Raw genomic sequence first — 16,668 nt, 5'->3', positions numbered from 1 at the left:
TCCAACAGGAAACACAGAGGACATCATCACAGACACAGAACATCATCAGAGACAGACACCTGGAGAGTGTGAGGACAGTAATGGTCCAAGTCCATCTGCAGAGACACAATGTCTCCAACACTCTTCCTCTTAGAGAGACACTCTTCATCTGCAATGCAACACACACACACACACACACACACACACACACACACACACACACACACACACACCTCTGACGTGTAAATTCATTCACTTTAAATGGACAGACGTGTGTCACGCAGACACTGCACACGTGTAGTTGCACATACGTGACGGGGTGTACTGTACTAAGATGTTTTAGTTTAACATGCCCTTGATAGTGAGTGTGTGTGCGTGCGCGCGTGTGTGTGTGTGTGTACCTGTCAGTTCAGGTGTGTATGGCGTGTTGATGCGCTCAGAGCTGGAGCTGCTTCCTGTCAGAGCCTCGCTCATCTCTGATTGGACAAACAGGAGGGCGTCATCCACCTGCAGCTCAGTGGGGGGAGTGATGACATCATCACAGAGGGCGTGGTCAGGAAGCAGGTGAGGAGCCACCTGCTGACGACGCACTATCACCTGCACATCAGGTTTTGGTCTTGACAAGATCATTGTTTATGACACACAAACACACACACACACACACACACACACACACACACACACACAAACACACAACACACACACACACACACACAAACACAAACACAAACACAAACACAAACACACACACAAACACACACACACACACACACACACAAACACACAACACACACAAACCGAACACACACACACAAACACACACACACACACACAAACACGGAGCACACACACACACACACACAAACACACACACAAACACACACACACGAACACACACACACAAACACACACACAAACACGAACCACGACACACACACACAAACACACACAAACACAAACACACACACAAAAGAACACACACACACACACAAACCAAACTTACAAACACACACACACACACAAACACCATAACACACACACACACCCACACACACACACAAACTCACACACACACACACACCCACACACATACACACAAACACACACACACACACCCACAACACACACACACACACACACCCCACACACACACACACACACACACACACACACACACACACACACAAACACACACACACACACACACACAAACACACAAACACAAACACAGACACACACACACAAACACCGCACACACAGACACACACACCCACACACACACACACACACACACAGAAACCACGACCACACACACACACAAACATAAACACACACACACACACACACACACACACACACACACACACACCCCACACACACACACACACACACACCCACACACATACACACAAACACACAGACACACACCCACACACACAAACGCAAACACACAGACACACACACACACCTCAGAGACGTGTCTCAGTAATAGAGGACATGTCAGTGTGGACATCAGACTGAGGACGGCGGCACAGAGGGCGTGGACACCACAGTGGTTAAACACTGTCAGACTCTCCTGATTGCAAGATACTAGCTCCTGAGCAGCCAATCACAGAGGAGAGGGGGTGTGGTCAGCCACAGAGCAGAACACAGATCAATGATTGATGTTCAATAATCACCTGCAGAGCGAGGACCAGCCTGATCAGGTCCACAGTCACGTCCTCATTGGACAGCTCCACAATCAGGACGGCCAATAAGGTGAAGAGGGCGTGATAGTGGCTCCGCCCACTGCTCTCCTCCTTACACACCAGGTAGACGTGTCTGTAGAGACGCTGAGCGTGCTGCACACACACACACACACACACGTGATCAGAGTGATTGATCAGTGATCAGAGATCAATGATCAGTGTCTTTTACCTTCCTAATGAAGAGAATGTCCTGACGAGACGACGTGTCCTCCTTCAGCTGCAGCAGGGACACGTCCACAGCTACACTGTGGACACACAAATCATGTAGAGGTTTGACGGACTTCTGAACATCAACAGGTTCAGGGCTAAGGGTCATCGTAGAGCTGCAGTATGCAGACCATAATGCCACTGTACCCTCTCAGAAGAGGACCTACAATGCACCTTGACTGCTTTCATGAAAGCGTACAAACAGCTTGGTCTGGCCATCAGCATAAAAAAGACTCAAATCCTCCATCAGCCGTCACCAAACCACAGCAGTCCCCCAAAACACCTTCATTGACAACAGGTGGGAAAATGTGGACCACGTCCCATACCAAAGGTACCATTGATGAAGAGGTATCCACCCAAACCCACGACCACCATTAACCACCATTAACCACCCAAACCCACGACCACCATTAACCACCCAAACCCGACCACCATTAACCACCCAAACCCCGACCACCACCAAACCACCCAAACCCGACCACCATTAACCACCCAAACCCGCCATTAACCACCCAAACCCACACCAAACCACCAAACCACAAACCAAACCACCATTAACCACCCAAACCCCACGACCATTAACCACCACCACCAGTAACCACCCAAACCCACGACCACCATTAACCACCCCAAACTCACTGCCATTAACCACCATTAACCACCCCAAACCCGACGCCATTAACCACCCCCAAACCCGACCGCCATTAACCACCCAAACCCACGACCACCATTAACCACCCAAACCCCGTGCCATTAACCACTAACCACCCAAACCCACGACCGCCGTTAACCACCCAAACCCCACGAACAAACCACCCAAACCCCGATCACCATTAACCACCCAAACCCACCACGCCATTAACCACCCAAACCCGACCACCATTAACCACCATTAACCACCCAAACCCGACGCCATTAACCACCCAAACCACGGCCGCCATTAACCACCCACCGCCATTAACCACCCAAACCCAAACCACCCCAAACCCGGCCGCCATTAACCACCCAAACTCGACCACCATTAACCACCCAAACCCGACCGCCATTAACCACCCAAACCCCACGACCCCATTTAACCACCCCAAACTCACGACCACCCCCAAACCCGACTGCCATTAACCACCACCCAAACCCCACGATCACCATTAACCACCCACCACACCCATTAACCACCCAAACCCGACCGCCATTAACCACCCGACCGCCATTAACCACCCCAAACCCGACCGCCATTAACCACCCCAAACCCATTAACCACCAACCACCATTAACCACCCAAACCCGACCATTAACCACCAACCACCACCACCATTAACCACCCAAACCCGACCACCACGAACGACTTAACCATTAACCACCCGAAACCACCATTAACCACCCAAACCCACGACCGCCATTAACCACCCAAACCCACCCACCCTTAACCACCCAAACCCACGAAACCCGACCACCACCACCCCCACCCAAACCCCGACCGCCATTAACCACCCCCAAACCACCAAACCACCACCAAACCCGCCATTAACCACCCAAACCCCACGACCGCCATTAACCACCCAAACCCAACCACCATACCATTAACCACCCAAACCCGACCACCATTAACCACCATTAACCACCCAAACCCGACCACCATTTTTAACCACCATTAACCACCCAAACCCGACCGCCATTAACCACCCAAACCGACCACATTAACCACCCAAACCCGACCACCATTAACCACCATTAACCACCCAAACCCCGCGACCACCATTAACCACCAAACCCACCACCATTACCAACCACCCAAACCCCGACCACCATTAACCACCCAAACCCACGACCAACCACCCAAACCCACCACCATTAACCACCCATTAACCACCCAAACCCGACCATTAACCACCCCAAACCCCGACCACCATTAACCACCCAAACCTACCCCAAACCACCACCATTAACCACCATTAACCACCCCACCCAAACCCCACCACCATTAACCACCATTAACCACCCAAACCCGACATTAACCACCCAAACCCACCCCATTAACCACCCCCCAAACCCCATTAACCACCACCATTAACCACCCAAACCCACACCATTAACCACCATTAACCACCCATTAACCACCGGACCACCCCACCTTAACCACCCAAACCCGACCATTTAACCCAAACCCCACCACCATTAACCACCATTAACCACCCAAACCCACGCCACAAACCACCATTAACCACCCAAACCCACGACCACCATTAACCACCATTAACCACCATTAACCACAACCAACCACCCCAAACCACCAAACCACCCAAACCCGACCACCATTAACCAACCACCCCAAACCACCATTAACCAACCACCACCATTAACCACCCAAAACCCACTACCACCATTAACCACCCAAATCTTGGGTCCAAGTTCGGCCTCTTCGCCCACCTGAGGACCTATAAAGACCAAGAAGGAGGACAGACATATTTGTGTCCACCGATGATGATGATGGTATGTGTGTGTGTGTGTGTGTGTGTGTACCTGGCCTCTCTCAGTGTGTGTGTGTTGTGGTGACGGTCCATCAGTGAGACGAGGACCTTGAGGACGAGCAGACAAATCTCAGGATCTTCCATCAGAGTGAAGGACAGCAGCGGCTCCAGGAAAGACGAGGGCAGCGCCACCAACAGGTTAGTGCTGTCATAGTGCTCTGACACCTTAGGGGCGGAGTCACACAGCAGCACTGACATAATCATTCATTTGTCTCATTTTATGTTTTAAAATCTCATCATCATCATCATCATCTTCATCTCACCTGCAGCAGAGACTTTAACAGCATCACCTGGATCATCCTGCTGCCTTCACACCTGACACACACACACACACGCACACACACACACACACACACACACGTGATGTCACTCATCATCACTTCACATATTTACAACGTGTCCCATCGTCATGGAGACAGTTACCCAGTGTTGGGCGAGTCCAGAGCAGGATAGACGCCAGGAACAGGAATCTTCCCTATGATGAAAAGCATGACCTCTGACCTCTGGTAGACAGGAAGTGTGTTGGCGAAGCTTCCTGCAGGAGCCACAGAAACACATGAGGATCAACACATGGTGACAGGAAGTGGACAACTGTTCTCACCGATGGTCCTGATGACGGCGTCCTGCAGTGTCTTCTCCTCCTCACACGTGGTTCTACGTCTCCCAGCGTTGTCATAGTAACCAGTCAGCTGGTCGTCCACGCTCTGCCGGAGCTGTCGCAGTAGCGTGTTGAAGACCTCCAACACCGTGGGACCTGAGACACCAGAGTCCACCAGAGAACAAGAGGAGACATGAGACACCAGAGAAGAAGAAGAGACATGAGTCCACCAGAGAAGAAGAAGACATGAGGACACAGAGAGGACACAGACCCACAGATCCAGCAGCTTCTATCACAGCAGCCTCAGACAGGACTTGGATGATTCCTGCTCTCACTGACGCTGGACTCAGACTGTTGGTGTCCAGGTGAGACAGAAGCTGCTGGACGACCAGGTGACAGTGCTGAGACTGAGAGGACACACAGTAAATAAGTTTGTTAGTGAGTTAGTTAGAGTAGTTAGTGAGTTATCAGTGAGTTATCAGTGACCTGGATGGAGAACATGATGATCTGAAAACATCGAACAGCAAAACTGGGCTCCTCCCACAGACTGTGAGTGTCCAGGTGCCTGAAGACAAGAGGCGGGATTAATGTGAGCTCAGATTACAGGGATTTAATCCACAGTGTGTGTGTGTGTGTGTCTCACATGAGCACAGGTCTGATGGCGTTGTTGATGTGTCCATAAGCAGCTCGACTCAACAGCTCTCTGAAACACAGCTCAGTCTGCTCTGCTGGAGACTCACTGCACGCACACACACGCACACACACGCACACACACACACACACACACACACGCACACACACAGTCCCCAATGTGTACCTGTGTGTGTGTCTCTGTGTACCTCTGTGAGTGTGTGTGTGTACCTCTGTGAGTGTGTGTGCTGCTGCAGGTTGACCAGCAGGGCGGGGACAATCTGCTCCATGTGACCCGGCTCCCAGATGTTGACCTGCAGCTCGTCGTCCACAGTCTTCCTGACCACGCCCTGTAGACCACGGATCCCCGACACACGGATTCTACACACACACACACACACACACACACAGAGGACACGTGAGTGGTGTGATTGGTCGTCAGTATGGTCACATGGTCACAGAGACACACACTGGTTGCGGACGTCTTGGTCCTCGTGTTGGCAGCGACACATCTGACTGAAGCGAGACACGAGGAAGTCGTAGCTGCGGTGGTACGAGGGCGTGTCCTCCTCAATGTTGGCAAACTTCACAAACTGCATGGGGGGCAGGGACACAGGGTCAGAGGGAGGAGTTATGAGCTGTGATGATGTCACAGTGTGTGTGTGTGTTACAGAGTTGGTGGCGAGGACGTGGAGGTGTGGCCTGTCTGTCTCCAGCAGCAGACGCAGAGTTCCCAGGAAACTCTCCACCAGCAGGTTGATGCTCTGACAGTGACACGCTAACAGCAGCTGCTCCAACGCCTCCATTGCTATGGAGACGAACCTGAGACACACACACACACACACACACACACACACACACACAGCAGGAAGTTGGACTAACTGGAAACTTATGAAACTCTCTCGCTGTGTCTCATTTCAGGGTCTGGATCCTGTAAAGTGTGCAGCCCAGGAAGGAGAGGACTCTGTCAGGCTGTATCACTGTCCTGACTGTAATCAGCCAAAACATGCATTAGCATCAGCCCCAGGAGAGTAGTTAGCTTAGCATTAGCCCCAGGACAAGAGTTAACTTAGCATTAGCATCAGGAGAGTTGTTGCAGATAGACAACACACATAAAATGATGTGTGAGTGTGTGTGTGGTTCTGACCCGTAGCGTTGTCGGTTCAATTCTCTGGTCAGTCTCTCAGAAAGATACGCTGCGATACGATCCAGTTTCTCAGGAGCTGACAGCGCGAAGAAGGTTAGCTTCTCCATGTTAGCTTTGACCAGGCCGTCCTACTCACACACACACACATAGTGAATTTAAAGCTGCTTTCATGTACTAACATCCATAATTAATTCATAAATATTCATAAATATTCATAAATATTCATAAATATTCATAAATATTCATGAACCTCTGGATCTTCAGGGAAAATATTGTCCACCAGCCTCTTGTAGCGAGGACGCAGCGCCCAGCAGCAGCCGCACACACCTGTGATGACATCATCACCACACATCATGATGACTGTGTACATATATAAATATATATATATATATATATATATATATATTTATATATGTACACAGCCAGATGGGGGCAGCAGAGAGAACAATGCAGCATTAATCCTAATCTCACTTGTTACAGAACGTGTTTGTTGTCGGATCTGAAATAATCATCGCTGTCACAGCAGGTCATGTGACTTAAGCCGAGTCATGTGACCTGCTGTGACAGTCCAAGCAGGGATTCAGGGTTATTTTTTATTATTTAAATGACATAGAAATATAAACAATTGTGTGATTTAAACACAAAGTTAAAGTATTTTTAAATGAATAAAATGTGAAACATAATTATCATAATATGTCATGTGATTTGTAAAATAATTCTCATGTGACCTTTAACACACAGAGTAATAAATTATCGTCGTTATCATTTTAAATATTCCATAAAATAATCAATATCATCTGTATCTGAACGTCAATATAATCTGTATCTGAACGTCAATATAATCTGTATCTGAACGTCAATATAATCTGTATCTGAACGTCAATATAATCTGTATCTGAACGTCAATATAATCTGTATCTGAACCTCATATTATCACATAAATCCAGCTTTTATTTTGAAGGATGCATTTTAGCAGCAAACACAAACATAAAAATCACGATAAACGTTAAAATGGTTCTCACCGTATATGAGGACGACTCCGTGAACACACACTCACTCTGAGACTCCGCCCCCTTTCATGATAAACCTCACATCTCTGATGAAAATATTCAGTTTGACTCATCGTGTGTGTGTGTGTGTCTGTGTGTGTGTGTGTCTGTCTGTGTGTGTGTGTGTGTGTGTCTGTGTTTGTGTCTGTGTGTTTGTGTGTGTGTATGTGTGTGTGTGTGTGTGTGTGTGTGTGTGTGTCTGTGTGTGTGTGTGTGTGTGTGTGTGTGTGTGTGTTTGTGTGTGTGTGTCTGTGTGTGTGTGTGTGTGTGTCTGTTTGTGTGTGTGTGTGTGTGTGTGTGTGTTTTGTGTGTGTGTGTGTGTGTGTGTGTCTGTGTGTGTGTGTGTGTGTGTGTGTGTGTGAGATCCAGGACATGTGCAGCAGCTCAGCTTCTATAATCTGCTCTGGATTTTTTCTTCATTCCAGCACAAAGTGAAAAAAACCTGCAGCTGAGAACTCTGTGAGCGTGTGTGTACATACATATATATATATGTATATATACTGTATGTGAATATGTACATACAATATATATATGTATTTTACTTTTACTTTTTAAAAAGAAGGATCAATTTTACAATGATCATACATTTTACAATCGTTTTTCAATAATTTTACAAATATGTAGAAATTTTCATTTTCAAAAACATATTGTATTCACAGAAATTTGTCGAAAATGTAACAAAAAATTACAGAAAATTTACAGAAAAAAATTAATTTACAGACAAAATTTTAAAAAATTGACAAAATAAAAAAAAAATTGTTTTACAGAAAAAATACACAATTCAACAAAGTTTGAACAAAACATTTTTACAGAATAAAAACTTGTTTTTGACAAAGATCACAGTAAGATGGTGAGTCATGATTACGAGGTGTGACTGTGTTACCTCCAGGTGTCTGATGGTCCAGAACAGAGCAGCAGTCCTGCAGCAGCCTCCGAGGAGCCTGGGAAACAGTTGGCATGGCGACGACCCTCGGCAGCGACACTCCTCTGGGCAGACTGGGTAAACTGGGCATGGTCATGCCGCGGGGTAAAGTGGGCGGGTTGATTCCTCTGGGCAGAGACCTGGACATCATGATGGCAGACACGACCTGAGGAAGAGGATGGAGAATGTGAGAGGATGAAAAGCTGGTGTGGAGTGAAAACAACTCCTCCCTCCACATTCCTCTGGATCTTAACCCCTTCACATCACCTCCTGCTCCAACACAGAGGATTAAACAGATTAAAGTGGCCAGTGATCGATAATTCCACCAACTTCCAACAGGAAAGTGAAGTTTGTAAACCAGTGATTTTAGCTGCTGGTCCTCTGCTGCCTCGTGTGGTCACTTTGTGTCACTGAGGTCAATCTGAATGGGAGACTTTAAAAGCCGACGTGACAAAATACGACAATAGAAGTCAGCGATGGAGGCAGCAGTGTGTGTGTGTGTGTGTGTGTGTGTGTGTGTGATGTTAAATCACTGGTTTTCTCTGTGATCACAAACAACACAAACTTTTGTTCTCCAGCAAATCTACGTCAGTTTAGGTTTCTACGATATCTACGTCACATGTTCACGTCTTTATCTCACTGTGACTTTTCCAACAGGAAACTGAAACCACTCACTCTCCCACACCAAAGACCAGAGAGAAAATCACTCATTTTAACATCACACACACACACACACACACACACACTGCTGCCCCCATCACTGAGTTCTAATGTCTTGTTTTGTCAGTTTGGCTTTTGAAATTCTTTGTTCAGATTAACTTCAGTGACACAAAGTGACCACACGAGGCAGCAGAGCAGCAGCAGAAATCACTGGTTTCCTCTGTGAGAGCACACATTAGAAAGGTGTTTAACGTGAAAGGACGACAGCAGATACTCACAGTGTCGCTCACAGCTGCAGCGGCTGCTGATCAATAATCAATAGTTTGATCCACTGGAGCCTGTGACATCACAGCGTGTCACGATGTCAAAGTAAAAAAATTTAAAATAATAATAAAAGTAAAAAAACAATCTTCAAATATTTGACTTTTAATCCAGAGAGAAACTTTAATGACAGTGTGTGTGTGTGTGCTGTTTACAGTAAACAACAACATAAACAAACAGCAGTGATCAATAATCACATCCTGTCAGTCACACTGTCCCGCCCACAAACAGTCCTCCGAGCTCCGCCTCCAGCTCCACCAGCGGCAGGGTGGGGCCGAGCGTGTCCTCCGCCTCTCCCAGCGTCCTCCACCACGGCAGGCGAGTCTCCTGCAGCAAGGCATTGTGGGAGTCACGGGCACGGGCGGCGATGATGCCTGACGGACTGAGGAAGGAGTCTGCTACTGTTGCCGTGACAACAGAGAGGGGTGGAGCCTCTGTGGGAGAAGTGAGACTGTCAATCATCTCTGATCAAGACTGACTGATCAATCATTACATTACATTACATTACAGTGCAATTGAGTACAATCAGCCAGGGGCGGAGTCGAACTTGCGATCCTTGCGACCATGATGTCTTTCGCACACGGGGTACCAGACTTAACCACTGATCCACTCCACCCCTCACTTTAGTTATTGATGAGTGTGTGTGCGTGTGTGCGTGTGTGTGACCTCTCAGTTGCTCCAGCAGTGTGTGTGTGTGAGCGAGCAGAGCCTCCCTCCTTTGCTCCTCCCTCCTCCTCTCGCCTTCTCTCTGAAGCTCCGTCTGCAGTAGCAGCTGCACGTCCACATGGAGGCGCTCACACTCCTCTCGGGACACGCAGGACGACTGTGGACACAGAGGACAGAGTCAGTGTCGTCATGGTTATAGTGTGGTGTTGTGACATCATGGCGCGTTCTTACAGGATGGGCGGCGACGTACTCCTCCACCTGTGCCTTTAGCTCCGCCCTACTGCTGTCCGTCAAACCTCTGTGGCCGAGCCAGAGAGCTGTGGTGGGCGGGGCTTTGGCTACTCGCCGTCTCTGCAGGAAGCGACGCACCTGAGAGAGGGAGGAGTCAGCATCTGTCAGGATAACCATGTGGGTGGAGCCAATGACTCATGATGTTAATGTTGTTGTTATTGTTCGTGTTGTTGTTATTGTTGTTGATATTGATATTGTTACTATTGTTGTTGTTATTGTTGTGGTGGTTATTGTTGTTGTTATGGTTGTTATAGTTGTTGGTATTGTTATTGTTATTTTTGTTGTTATTATTATTGTCGTTGTTGTTGTTACTATTGTTGTGGTTGTTATTGTTGTTGTTATGATTGTCATAGTTGTTGTTATGATTGTTATTGTTATTTTTGTTGTTATTATTGTCGTTGTTGTTGTTATTGTTACTATTGTTGTTGTTATTGTTGTGGTTGTTATTGTTGTGGTTGTTATTGTTGTTGTTGTCATGATTGTTATTGTTGTTATGATTGTTATTGTTGTTGTTGTTGTTGTTTACAGCTCTCTGCAGGGTTGTGGCAGCGCGTCGCTCCCTCAGCGAGCGTCTGTACGTGTTGGTGAAGAGACGACGATCTCTGAAGCCTCGCCACAAACTCTGGATCCTCACGGCCGCACAACGCTCACACTCTGACAGGTACGACTGCACCTGACCTGACACACACACACACACACACAACATGAGACTGCAGAGAGTGAGTGAGTGTGTGTGTGTGTGAGTGTGTGTGTGTGGTCACCAGGGGGCAGCAGTTGCAGTAGTTTTCTCTGCTTCTCGTGGAACGCCCTCCGCGCCTGCTTACGCCGCAAACACACCTGACACACACACACACACACACACGTCAATACTGCAGTACACCGAGTTGTCCTTGAAAGTACTTTAAACTCACCTGGTACTTAAGCTCCTCCTCCCACTTCTGTGCCTCCTCCTGCTGCTGCTGCTGCCTCCTCCGAGCCCTGACACACACACACACACACACAGGTGTTGTGACAGGCGTATTGTGGTGATGATGTCACAGATGTGGCGATGACCTCACACCTGAAGCTCCTCTGCAGCGAGCTCACCGCTCGACTCAGGCTCTTCACTCTGCGTCTGGTCTGATGCGAGCGCCATGCCGCCTGGATCACGCACGCTGCGCGCACACGCTCGCTGCTCTCCTACACACACAGAAGGGGGGCGGAGTCAGATGGACACACCCTGGCGGGCATGTGACCTTGACCTCATCGACTCACCTGAGAGGGACTGATCCTGCCTCTGTGTGACTCCATGAGCTTTATCAGCTGATCTACATCCTGGTCAAAGCCCCGCCCCCTCCAGTCTTTGTCCAGCAGATTGTCCAGACCTACAGAGAGAGAGAGAGAGCGTGACCTCTGACCTTTCCACAATGATCCAGGTGTGAACAGACTTGACCCCTGACCTCTGAAGCTGAGGAGGAGGGGCAACACATGCAGCTGACTGGACATGAGGAGGAGGAGTCTGACAGAGGCTCCGCCCACTGCAGAGTCCGCACTGACGGCTAAGTGGCCGACAGCCTCGTTGAGGAGCAACAGGATGGAGTCATCACTCAGGCTCGACAGGAAGTTCCTACGTGCACGCACACACACACACACACACACACACACACACACACACACACACACACACACACACACACACGTTTACCAGGCAAACAGGGGACTGTCATTCTATACTCACTAACAGGGGACTTGGGTTTCTGGTCATTTTTAAACAAAAACAAAAGCATAGAAAATTTACTTTAAAGGTCTTTAACCATATTATTACTTAAAATGTGCTTTTTAAATTTTTTTGAAGAACTTGCAAAGAAGGGACTTGAGTCTTGCGCGACGTCTACCTATCAAACAGGGGACCTCCCACTGCTACAGTGAAACTGTCTGCAGCCATTCTCACCTCACACACACACACACCAAACCTCAGAGAGAAAACCAACGATTTAGCTGCTGGTCCTCTACTGCCTCGTGTGGTCACTCTTTGTCACTGAGGTCAAACTGAACTCAGTGATGGAGGCAGCAGTGTGTGAGTGTGAGTGTGAGAGTGTGTGTTTGTGGGAGAGTTAGTGGTTTACAAACGTCAGTTTCCTGTTGTAAAGTCCGTCTCTGTCCCTTTAAATCTTTACCTGCTGACACTGCAGGTTTGAAGCCACATGTTAATGCACATCAGGGACACAGTGACATCATCACACATCTGGATGTGCTCGTAGTGAACACAGCTGAGGACTGAGAGAGAGAGAGAGTAAGAGAGAGGGAGAGATTAACCATCAGTCAGTCAGTGGATGAACACATAGATCATTCAGAGTGACTGACCCTGTGAGGTGAGCTGAGCATGAGCCGTGAGCAGCTGACTCACTGAGTCCATCACCGTCCTGAACATGGACACACCCTAACACACATGATGACATCATCAGGACAACTTTACAATGACAGCACACACTGAGGACAGGGACAGACAGAGGACGTCTCACCTCTGACCCCTGAGACGTCGTCCTCATCATCATCATCTGAGCAGCCAATGACAGGAGGCCGTCTATGACTGACGGCAGGAAGAGCGTGTGAAACGCCTCCCAGTGGTCACCAGGGTCAACAGCAGCACAGCACGAGCTGACACACAGGACTGATTATTGATCGTATCATCGTTTCACGAGATATGTTACAATGTAAAGTAAGATAGTTACAAAGGATACAACAACAGAAGATAAAACACTTAACGTTATAATACATAAGATTTGTTACAATGTAAAGTAAGATAGTTACAAAGGATACAACAACTGAAGATAAAACACTTAACGTTATAATACATAAGATATGTTACAATGTAAAGTAAGATAGTTACAAAGGATACAACAACTGAAGATAAAACACTTAACGTTATAATACATAAGATATGTTACAATGTAAAGTAAGATAGTTACAAAGGATACAACAACTGAAGATAAAACACTTAACGTTATAATGCATAAGATATGTTACAATGTAAAGTAAGATAGTTACAAAGGATACAACAACTGAAGATAAAACACTTAACGTTATAATACATAAGATATGTTACAATTTAAAGTAAGATAGTTACAAAGGATACAACAACTGAAGATAAAACACTTAACGTTATAATGCATAAGATATGTTACAATGTAAAGTAAGATAGTTACAAAGGATACAACAACTGAAGATAAAACACTTAACGTTATAATACATAAGATATGTTACAATGTAAAGTAAGATAGTTACAAAGGATACAACAACTGAAGATAAAACACTTAACGTTATAATACATAAGATATGTTACAATGTAAAGTAAGATAGTTACAAAGGATACAACAACTGAAGATAAAACACTTAACGTTATAATGCATAAGATATGTTACAATGTAAAGTAAGATAGTTACAAAGGATACAACAACTGAAGATAAAACACTTAACGTTATAATACATAAGATATGTTACAATAACATAACATGAGATATGATACAATCACACGATTCATTTATCAGTTGAACCAAAACAGAAAGGTGGCGCTGTAGGACAGTCGTACCTGGTGAGCTGTGCGAGCGTGGAGGCGGAGCTCCAGTGTCCTTGCAGTCTTCTACCGTCCAGAGAGAGGACGTCCTGGACACAGTGACGGAGGACGCCGCTGTGATACAACTCAGACGTCACACGAGTCAGAGCGACGGTGTCTGTGTGCAGAGCGCCTGACACACACACACACACACACACAGAATAACACAAACTCAGATTGTGATGTCTTTGTAAGTGTTTGCTCTCACATGGGTGCAGTGCTGGTCGTCTCACGGTTGATGGCGCTGTTGAGCAGCTTGATCTTCTGCCCCAGGGTCACATCTGTCTCCTCCAGCTGTGTCTTCAGCTCCTGCACAGACTCCAATCTTCCCTCCATGGGTTTTATTGCCAACTGATGGTCACATGACACAGGTTTACAGAATGATTATAAAAACAAATAAAACAGGTGTAAAATGATGTTTACATTCATTCATCAAGCATTCATCTCAGTCACAAATGATTCATGATTAAAAGTGTCCAAATACACAACGTTTGATAAACACACTTCTAGAACATTCTGTGTGTTAGCATCAACCTAACTTTTTACACCTCACAACACAAAAACATCAACACAGTTCACACCTTCACATCTGTTTAAGTTGTGAAATTCGACTGAATAATAACAACATAGTTGTTCCAGGTGGCGCTGTGACTCACCTCTGACGTTAGCTCTCATGTGTTATTAGCTCTCATACGTTAGTTCTCTTACGCTAATTATCTTACGTTAGTTCTCTGACGTTAACTCTCCAGTGCTATTAGCTCTCCTACATTACATTCGTTCTTACACGTTAACTCTCCTGTGTTATGAGCTCTCCTACGTTAGTTCTCTTGCGCTAATTATCTTACGTTAGCACTAGTGCTATTAGCTCTCCTGTGTTATTGGCTCTCATACGTTAGCACTAGTGCTACTAGCTCTCCTACGTTTGTTCTCTGACGTTAGACCTCCTCTGTTATGAGCTCTCCTACGTTAGTTCTCTGACGTTAGCCCTCCTATGTTATGAGCTCTCCTACGTTAGTTCTCTTGCGCTAATTATCTTACGTTAGCGCTCCTATGTTATGAGCTCTCCTACGTTAGTTCTCTTACGAACATTATCTTCAGTTAGTTATCCTACGTTAGTTCTCTTACGAACATTATCTTCAGTTAGTTATCCTACGTTAGTTCTCTTACGAACATTATCTTCAGTTAGTTATCCTACGTTAGTTCTCTGACGTTAGCTCTCTAGTGCTATTAGCTCATGGCTATCATACATGACATTAGTTTTCTTACGTGAGCTGTACTGTGCTATTAGCTGTCTCCCGTTAGCGCTGACGGCGGCGACGAGGCTCTTTCGCCGGTTAACCGACTCCTTTTGCGTCGACTCGTACAATGTTCAAACGAAGAAGCAAAAGGGGAAAAAATAGCAAAAGCAACCAACGCTTGTTTCGTTCTACATAGCTAGTTAGCTTTGAGCTAACCGGAGCAAAGACGACGCGCTTCTGTTGCTACAGCAACGTGACATCATCACGCTGCGACGACATCCCCCCTGCACCAAAACTATGTATTAATATTGACAAGAGCGTTGATTTTGGTCATGGATGTTTAGTATTAGTATTATTATTGATTGCAGTGTCTCGTGTGTGTATTAATCTTAACATCTTTGCCTTTGCTGCAGCCGCCGCCACTCTCTGGAACTCAGACTCACTACAGACATTTAAATCATAACTCTAAACCCACCTGTTCAAAACTGCTTACACCTAACTGTCTATTTCCCAAAGTCCTGTCCTTTGTTTTGTTTTGTGTTTGTACAGCGTCTTTGAGTGTCAAGAAAAGCGCTATATAAATGTGATGTATTATCATTATTATTATTATTATTATTTATTATCTTTGAATCCAGGGTTTTATGTTTATGATGTTGCACGTGTTCGAAATGTGCGTTGACTACGTTAAAAAAGTATTTTATTTATACACATCAGTTTTTGTTTTCATTAACAGAGACTAAACCTGTAGTCGTTTATGATAATAAAATAAAAATCTAATCAACAGTTACTGTTGTGTTTCAGGCTGCAGTGAGCTCATGTGTCCTCTGGGTGCCGCTGCAGCTCCAGACGACTGAATCCAACAGGAGCAGTGGATTGATTCATTCATTCATTCATTCATTCATTCATTCATTCATTCGATAAATGGTTACATTTTTACGTTTCACGGTGTCACACATTTAAAAAACATTTAAATGATGGCATTATAATCATAACACAAGCTGGTCACGTGCTCATAGTACCGGTAACGATGTTCTGTAGTAACGTGGGGGGGGGACACGGCAGCTGCTGCTGCTGCAGTCCTCGTGCAGAGCAGCG

General features: G+C 46.3%; 2 protein-coding genes across 3 annotated transcripts; both read right to left on the bottom strand.

Annotated features, from left to right (window-relative positions):
• Positions 1-26: 26 nt before the first annotated feature.
• On the bottom strand, positions 27-9,183 carry LOC122783468 (protein EFR3 homolog B-like). Its single transcript, XM_044048288.1, has 18 exons — positions 8,767-9,183; positions 7,085-7,161; positions 6,835-6,962; positions 6,359-6,509; positions 6,159-6,280; positions 5,919-6,068; positions 5,701-5,796; positions 5,544-5,622; positions 5,329-5,464; positions 5,061-5,213; positions 4,883-4,994; positions 4,723-4,774; positions 4,452-4,624; positions 1,897-1,972; positions 1,659-1,820; positions 1,448-1,576; positions 381-576; positions 27-148 (listed from the first exon to the last, which is right to left on the bottom strand). Exons 1-18 carry the CDS (start codon positions 9,041-9,043, stop codon positions 27-29), a joined length of 2,391 nt encoding a protein of 796 aa, XP_043904223.1. The 5' UTR covers positions 9,044-9,183.
• Positions 9,184-9,950: 767 nt separating this feature from the next.
• On the bottom strand, positions 9,951-15,906 carry iqcb1 (IQ motif containing B1). Of its 2 annotated transcripts, none has more exons than XM_044014389.1 (15): positions 15,602-15,906; positions 14,569-14,686; positions 14,312-14,468; positions 13,245-13,380; positions 13,087-13,162; positions 12,900-12,999; positions 12,183-12,349; positions 11,998-12,107; positions 11,804-11,922; positions 11,655-11,721; positions 11,505-11,580; positions 11,270-11,421; positions 10,684-10,821; positions 10,453-10,609; positions 9,951-10,220 (listed from the first exon to the last, which is right to left on the bottom strand). In XM_044014389.1, the coding sequence occupies exons 2-15, from the start codon at positions 14,669-14,671 to the stop codon at positions 9,994-9,996; spliced, it is 1,785 nt and encodes a 594-aa protein (XP_043870324.1). In that variant the 5' UTR covers positions 14,672-14,686; positions 15,602-15,906; the 3' UTR covers positions 9,951-9,993. The 2 variants fall into 2 exon arrangements, with proteins under 2 accessions (XP_043870324.1, XP_043870332.1); XM_044014397.1 differs by lacking the exon at positions 15,602-15,906 and adding an exon at positions 14,992-15,574.
• Positions 15,907-16,668: the final 762 nt, after the last annotated feature.

The sequence above is a fragment of the Solea senegalensis genome, linkage group LG2 (genome assembly GCF_019176455.1).
Source record: "Solea senegalensis isolate Sse05_10M linkage group LG2, IFAPA_SoseM_1, whole genome shotgun sequence".
In the NCBI taxonomy this organism is placed as follows: domain Eukaryota; kingdom Metazoa; phylum Chordata; class Actinopteri; order Pleuronectiformes; family Soleidae; genus Solea; species Solea senegalensis.
Note: the sequence above shows the minus strand (reverse complement) of the source record. Positions and strands in the feature narration are given on the sequence as shown.